Source organism: Eurypyga helias, unplaced genomic scaffold (assembly GCF_000690775.1).
Source record: "Eurypyga helias isolate BGI_N326 unplaced genomic scaffold, ASM69077v1 scaffold8450, whole genome shotgun sequence".
NCBI lineage: Eukaryota > Metazoa > Chordata > Aves > Eurypygiformes > Eurypygidae > Eurypyga > Eurypyga helias.
Window position 1 is genome coordinate 6,592 of NW_010226223.1, and position 8,148 is coordinate 14,739.

Consider the following 8,148-nt stretch of genomic DNA (forward strand, 5'->3'; position numbering starts at 1 on the left):
ACCCTCCGTCACTTTTGCACTGGCTGTATGGGTCTCTTAAAGCATGAGTGAGTCTTGCTGGCCATTCCTTGGTTCTCCAGTTGATGAATCAGCAAACAAAGGAGTCTTTGTTGGTGTGGTATTGCCATCGGTGCACCATTATGGTAGCAATTGGCATGGTAGCAATTCTTCAACCTGCAGCAAGCACACAACAGAAGGATTGCCCAGCAAGCCATGTAAGGTAGAGAGCAGTTTAATATTCTCTGTATTCATGGTGAGAATCTGGGCAATACATCATCACCAAGCTGTTGAAATATGTTGCATTTTGCGTTTTGGACCACCTTCCTCCACATGGCCCACAGGCACAGAACATCATTAAAATCTTTGGAGACTTGATTGTCATCCAGGTCACTGTAGATGACTTCCAGCACTACTAAGTCTCTCAGATGCTGGATGCTTTTCTCAGTGGTAGTCCCCTTCCCTTGGTAATTCACAAGATCTCCCTTGAATGGATATCTTGCCATCACGATTGACAGGAGCCACCTCCAGAGACTCTGAACTGTTGCCTCTTTTCCAATTCCTCTGTCAGTTCCCCAGACCTGAGTGAAGGATCCCATCTGCTGGGTCTCCTTATCATCTAATTCCTGACTATTGGCTCACTACCCCAGTACTGGAGCAGCCAGGCAGAAATCTATTCCCCTGGCTGACAGTTGTAATTTTTCTGCATTTCTTGAAGTCGTCTTGAGGTTCTAGCTTTCACTGCATTCAGATTTCGTTGCTGAGTGTGACCTCATATGGTCTTGAACATCCCTTCGGTCAGCTTGCAGCAGCTGCGTGGGCTATGCTTACCCCCACCCTACTGGTCTTTGGGTGAGAGATTGGTGAGGCAGCCTTGCTGCCGTGTGACCACTGCTCAGCAATAACCAAAATGTTGGAGTGTTATCAACAATGTTCTAGCTACAAATACAAAGCACAGCACTACATGGGCTGCTCTGGGGAAAGTTAACTCCAACCCAGCCATAACCAAGGGTTTCTTAGGCTAGAGAAGGACGCCACACGAAAGCACAGCCATGAACTACCTTCTTGAACCAGGCAGCAGTGCCAACCCTCCCCTACACTCTCACAGCCTGGAAGGGGAGGCATAGCCTCCTACACATGGTCTATACACTGCTTCACAGAGACAATATTCACACATTCTGTGAGAGACAAAAAAATAAAAAAGTAGGCAAAAGAAACCTGACCAAGTGTAAGACTTGGTTGGTGCTTAAAAAAATGCCTTTAGGAAAAAGACCCAAATTAAAGAAACTCAGCAAAGGGAAACAGAGAATAAAATACATAAAGAAATAGGAAGATTCTAAAAGGTTAATGAATTCCATATAGCAATAGTCAAAGGCTTTAAAACAAGTAGTGAGAAATTCTTTATATGTACCAAAAGCAGTGAATGGAATTCAGTCAAATCTCCAGTGACGGTAACAGGACCTTAAACAACTTGTGCTTAGGTAATACTGACTTGTAGATACTTTGAGGTGTCTTATTATTCATCCCACACAGGATATCTGCAGGTATGCCAATAGGTCTGTTTCATTATCAAGGCATAATGGAGGCAAGTCAAAAGAGGAAAGAAACACTGAAAAATATTTTGTCTTTTTGTAGAATCCTTCATTTAAAAAATGTCGTTAGCATATACTACCTCATTTTGGGAAATCGGACTGAAAAACACACCAAGACAGAAGTAGGTTCTAGAAAATATTGACAACTTGCAGAAAGAAAGTTATAGGTGCAGAGGGCCAGAATACCAAGAATGAAGGTACACACTGTTTGTAATCACACTGTAATTATGTAAATCTTTGTTCAAATGAACTATACATGAAAACTTGAGAGTCAAATTCACTAAAATAGCTCTAAGCAGGTTCACCATTTTTTTCTGTCCTCTCAAGTATGTTTTATAGCCCAAGTTCAATTCTGCATCATTATAATTACATTAGTATAAAATTATTAGGGAAATATTCTATGAACCAGCATCATAGTTTGACTACACAGCAGACAACCCCAAAGCTTAATAATGTCCACAGTAAGACTCCACAATTTACGGAGCCAAAACAATAACAACGAAGAAGGCATTAAAAAAGGTATCTTATCTAATAGTGAGATGCAGTAAACTACACCTAACAACTGGGATTCTTTAGTATATTCAGTGTTACATTAAAAGAGGTGAGAAGTGAGAGAGCACATAAAAAAATGAAAAATTCATTCAGGCTAGTCAGGAACTGACACTAGTGCCATCAAGTTTATGACCAAGTTTACACTGCAATTTGGGATATTCAGGACAATGGAAAAGCAACTGAATCCAGGTCTATCGAGTGCCAAATGGCCTTTGGAAAGGTCCATCAGAATTCTAGCTCCTAAGGTACTTTTCTGAATGGAAGACTGTTCTTAGCTGAGCTGTGGTCAGAAAAGGAAAGATGATAGAAAACATATACAAAACTGCCTGTCTGTAGTCAGCTTTGATCTTTTCCTCCAGGAAAAGAATGAGAAGTGACTCAGGGCATTGCTTTAAACATTATTTTAAGGGCTATGATGTCCTTACTACATGAAATCTTGAGATCAGCCCCAAAAGCCTTTCAAGCAAGACTGCACATTTACCATAGACAAAAAAATAGGTAAGCAAGTCAGCATTTAAATGCTCATAAAACCTGACAGAGATTGAGACCTTTCTGTTCCTGCTTTGCTTAGACAGGTCTGATCTCAGGGATGTTTTCCATGCACTTCTAAAACGTGCTGGCAGGAGCCGGTACAGGCTCCCCTGTGGGGAAAAAAAAAAATGTAGCTTTGCAGAAACCAAAGTACACTTGGGCATAACTTTTTTCTTTTTTTTCTCTTTTTTTTTTTTTTTTTTTTTAAATCCTGAAGGTGTCATTGTCTGTTTCCAGAGAAGAAAAGATGTTTGATACTCTTGGACACATTTGCATGACTTGGTGGTGTATGATGCTATTTCAACCCTTGCATGCTGACATCCAGTGTACAGGGTGTAAGTCTGTTTTTACACATGTAATCTGAGAAGCAGGATTTAAATCTTCATTTATCAGAGATATTTGCAATTAATGTGGCAATTGTAGTCTTAACCGTGACAGACACTAATCTCTACATTCTGCAAAAACAGTAGCATATCCTTACTGAACTTACTCTGTAACACCTTCAGCACAAGAATCAACTTTTAGAAATGTGAAAATGAATTGGGAGAAAAAGGAACTGTCCTGGGAGACCAGCAAGAATTTCACTATCTACAACTGTAACCTCATGGCGAAGGGCATGGGAATTGTACAGATAGAGGTAAGTTTGCTGTTCTTTGAAATTGCATCTTTTATCAATTTCACTTTGAAAAAACTAATGCCTTGCAAGTAAAATCTGGCCAGTGATTGTTTGCAGTTACAGCTTGGCCTGTCAGGGGCTGTGGAAAGCCATCACCAATGCAAGGGTGCATTTGCTGCGCAGGAGGAGCATCCTGTGCATACCACAGAACTGAAGTTCTGGCACCAAAGTGGAAAGAAAGAGATAGCCTGAACTGTACCTACATTGAATCCTGAATGGGGATGCTGCTGCTGAAAAAAAGGGGCTGTGAGACTGAGTGAGACTCACAGAGAATTTAGAGAGATCGAGCAAGACAGCCTTCAAATAAAAAGTGAGTTCCCCAAACACTGCCATGGATTTTCATTATCTCAGCTTCTTAAATTTCTTCCCAGTAAATTGGATTATAGTTGTAGCACAGGTTATGTTATAAGCCCCCATTAGCCAAAGCAAAAAGTAGGAAGCTTGACAGAAAGATAGACATGACTGACTTGGCCTAGCAAAGCAGATGCCTTATTTAGAAATACCTATTACAAAAACACATCACATCTTAATTGAAAAATTTAACTGCAATGCCATAGACATATTTCTGACCCCTAGGGAGGTCAGACAAGGACTTCTATTTTGCTTAATCCTTTGATTAAATTCCACTGTGGTTTTCTCATTTATTCACCACCCTCTGTTACGCCACTGGGGAACTATTAGCCTTCTCTAGTAGTTGCACACTAGTGCGGCATCCAACTCCTGAGCGGCAAAGCCTTTTGTGTAGTTACACTTTTCATCACTCATCTCTACTCTACATCACCCTCAAGTGGTGAAGGAGAGAATCAGCTGTAGAACGTAAAACGCATCAGCACGCAAGGCTTCGGCCCCGTGGATTGAGCTTCTGAGATGCACTTCGCAGGTCAGCACCACCTAACACCAGCAGAGAAAAAACAGAGAAATAAAACATCAACATGTTCTTTTTCAGGCGAATAGTCCGCTCTGCACGTTTCCAGTGGAACAATACATACCTCTGCACAAAGGGTTACTCTTTACCATCGAAGTGCCAAACACAAACATCTCCGAATCCTGCACCTTTATCCCTGGAGGTAATGTCTATGGTCTGGGTAAGGTTTTCTCCATTTGCAATCTTTTAAAAGTAAACATTGCCTTAGATACCACTTCCTTACACGATAGTTAACTGCTTAATTTTCTATTAAATATTATCTTTTGCAGACCTGCTGAAATTATTTGTTCTGTAGTGAACGTTTCCACAATTCTGAGAAAGATGCATTACTACAAATGAATCAGTAATTGCATTATTCTCTTTCATAATAGGGCTCCAAAATGGCACTAAATTACAGTGGTTTCAGGATGGATTCAAATAACTGTTTTGGCTGTTAAAAATTAAGATGTTAGCACTCATTTCTTTATTCAGCACTTTTCTGCTGGTGTGTTGGTGAGATTGCAGGAGCCAGACCACAAGGCTAGATAAAGGCACAGTCTGGGCATCAGTGAAACCCATAAAATGGGAGGAGAAGAGGAAAGGAAACACCAGTGATTAGCAGCTGGGGTCAAACTGAATTTAGGAATCTCCTAATCTAGCCCCGCCGTGCACGTGCGCACACACACACGCATGTGCACACACGCACACACAGGTTCCTTTGGCTGCTGTGCACTCACTGATCTGAGGCAACTGCTTACAAAAATATTCTGAGCCTGCCCCATGTGGGACTTGTTCAAGTGGGATTTAGGCAAATCCTAGGTTCATAATTCCAAATCTGGAGTTTTTATGGCTCTTTTCCTCCTCCCTTCTGAACTCAGGGCTCTCCATTAAAATTGCCCAGTCACCAGTTCGCTTGCCTCTGCGTGTAACTGGGGTATTTCAGACTTGACAGAGGTGATGAGATTAGCAGCTTGCTCATCTCTGAGCAGAAAGTACTCCCTACTCATCTCTTCCTGGGGACTTGACACAAGAAACACTCTCTGGATGAGCTTCAAAATACAAGCCAGGACACTTTGCCTCCTAAAACCTCTTGCTTTTGATGGCCCTCCCCAGCTGTCCTGAGCTTCCAAGCATGAGGATCCCCAGGGGAATCCCCCCCTGCTTCCACAAGGGTCCATCAATACTGGGTGCTGGAGGGGGCTGGCAGCCAAAGGAGAAGAAGCTTCCACCTTTTTCTGAAGTTGGGCATGCCACAGTAAGAAGTAGAAAGGTGGTTGAAAGAGAAGAGAGAAGGAGGCTGAGCATGCCTGCACAGTCCAGCCATGAGGGATCTTCCAAAGAATCGAGGTTTCCACCTCAACGTGCTCCAGAAAATGAAAAGACCAAGTTGTTGTTGCCCACATCAGGGTAGAAAACTGTATCTAGATGGCTATTTGATCAGAGTGCAGACAAACCCTCACCTTACTTTTAACAGTCACAGCTTTCTAAATGCTGTGTGTAAACACTATAGGAGTGGATTCCTGGGCATTAATTGTCAGGGGAGAAATGCTGCTCTCTGTAGTGCCAAAGATGATGTTAAAAGGTGATGTGCCGCCTTCTATGTGTGTGAATGCTCTACTAGATTTTACAGTTCAGAGACAGTCAAAATAGGATGATACTCCAGCTTTCTCCTCATTATCATGCCTAACACAAGCAATAATAAGCTTGAGTTGCAGCATACTTAAGCATGTGCCAAGCTCCTCTGTCTTGTAGCAGTCACACAGTTTTAACTCACTATGGATATTCCTGGGTTTGCAGGCATGAATGGGTCGGCCATTGAAAACTTCTCCTGTGTGATTTATAACGTTTCCCTCATGAACTGCACTTGGCAAGCAGGCAGGAATCAAGCAGGCTGGAATGCTCCAGCAGATACCCAATATTTTCTCTACTGGCAGAACTCAAGGTAAGCAGGTCTGCTTGAGTCTAGGGGAGTCTGATTCTCATTCAACACATCACACTGCCCACGTTTAACTAAAATACCTTGTTATATACAGAGGCAACAATTTAACGGAATGTGAGCTTTACATTAAAGACGAAAATGGCAGAAACACAGGATGTAGATTCAAAAATGTAAAGATAAAGAATGATAAAGCTTACTTCCGGGTGGACGGGTCTAGCAAACACTCCTCGATCCAGTTGTATGATGAATATATTAAACTGTATAAAATTGGTAAGTGAACATTTTTATTTTATTACTGATTTACAAAATAAGTAATTGGGGAACTTAGAAAAGAAGAATGAAACAAAGACTGTAGCCATCATAGGATCATGCACGGAAGAACAGACTTCACTCCTGACAGAATATAGTTCTAAAAATTAGCTAAAACAACCAAAGCCAGAAGCCTAAAATAATTCCTTGGAGAAGTGGTGTGAACATATCCATGGAAGTCAAGCGGTGAAATGCAATGGTCAGACTTTCAAGGCCATCTTTCTGATCCCTTAATTCCACACCTCTCTGAGACCCACAAGAGCTATGTGTTTTAAAACTGGAGGGAGGGTTAAACTTGCAAATTAAGACCACATTAGTTAAATATGTGGGTACCTATGTGTAACCTAGATGTTTAAGCTCCAACAGAGGTCTGGAACAGGATTGAATTGTCTAAAAACATCTCTAGTGCCATTTGAAACACCCTCAGACACTTGAGACATCCACGAGGCATGCAAATGTGTGCCCAGGACCTGTAAGAAACCAGGCTCCTCCTGGCTGTCCGATGCAGTCTGAAATGCACAGCGTGAGACTTGACTCCTACCTGCAGCCAGTGCAGGCTGTAAAGCCCAGAGCTGTTCAGCCAAGCATGCCTGCTTCATGGTATCCCAAAGAGCTTTGCAGACATCATGGGCGCAACTGATGAGGTCTCCACTGACTATAGCAGTTAGACACCCAGTCAACTAATATGGTAGGCACTCAAATTCCAATGACTTCGTTTTCCAACTGACTACTACCACATGCACAAAAAACTCCATCCTTTTTCCTATGGAGACTTGCATTGTCGGTGTGAAGTTCAGATGTAGAAGAAAATAGCACTGTGCTGATTGTACTACCGAATTACACAAAATTCTTCATACTTCTTTACATAAATTTCAGTTGCTACAGATATCCAACTGCTAAAGTGCTATATTGTGCTATACAGTTCTGCTGCTGTATTTTACTCCTGTTTACCAGATAATATTTGTTAACATCAGTAGGACACAGCTGTACATCAGTTGCCTCAGCTTCACATTTATCTTGCTATGAACATGTGAGTTGTAGCTGTTAACTGACCATGACTACATTAATTATTTTATTTATTTCCAGAAATACTCACTCCCCCACTAAATGTCACTGTCAATTGTACTAAAGCTCCAGAAGGTTGCCTAATTACATGGAAACCACCCCATACAAGTCATTTGGGAATGACAAACTGTTTTCAGTATGAAATTAGCATACAGAGTAAGGTAAAAATAATTTCTTGGTTTGTGTTTGCCAGCATACCTACGTACATGCATATCTATAGCGTGCAAATGCCTGTTTCCTTTATTAGTTGACTTCTCTCTCATAAGCTGTGGTGTCCTCCTGTTCCAGCCCTGTTGGTCTCACATTCCACCAAGCATGACCTCATTTCAAACTAACGAGAGGTGCAAATCATGGAATCACTTCAGTTGGAAAAGACCTATAAGATCATCTAGTCCAACCATCAGCCCAATACTACCATACCCACTAGACCATATCCTCAAGTGCCACGTCTACACGTTCCTTATAGAATCACAGAATCATAGAATGGTTTGAGTTGGAAGAGACCTTAAAGATCATCTAGTTCCAACTCCCCTGCCATGGGCAGGGACACCTTCCACTAGACCAGGTTGCTCAAAGCCTCATC

General features: G+C 41.7%; 1 protein-coding gene across 1 annotated transcript in view; it reads left to right on the plus strand.

Annotated features, from left to right (window-relative positions):
* Positions 1-2,919: 2,919 nt before the first annotated feature.
* Positions 2,920-8,148, plus strand: part of LOC104510018 (granulocyte-macrophage colony-stimulating factor receptor subunit alpha-like) — a 14,906-nt gene continuing 9,677 nt past the window's right edge. Inside the window, exons 1-6 of the mRNA XM_010152150.1 lie at positions 2,920-3,007; positions 3,179-3,309; positions 4,295-4,415; positions 6,050-6,194; positions 6,286-6,461; positions 7,587-7,726. Of these exons, the coding sequence (XP_010150452.1) occupies positions 2,920-3,007; positions 3,179-3,309; positions 4,295-4,415; positions 6,050-6,194; positions 6,286-6,461; positions 7,587-7,726 (801 nt within the window). The remainder of the gene's footprint in view (positions 3,008-3,178; positions 3,310-4,294; positions 4,416-6,049; positions 6,195-6,285; positions 6,462-7,586; positions 7,727-8,148) is intronic.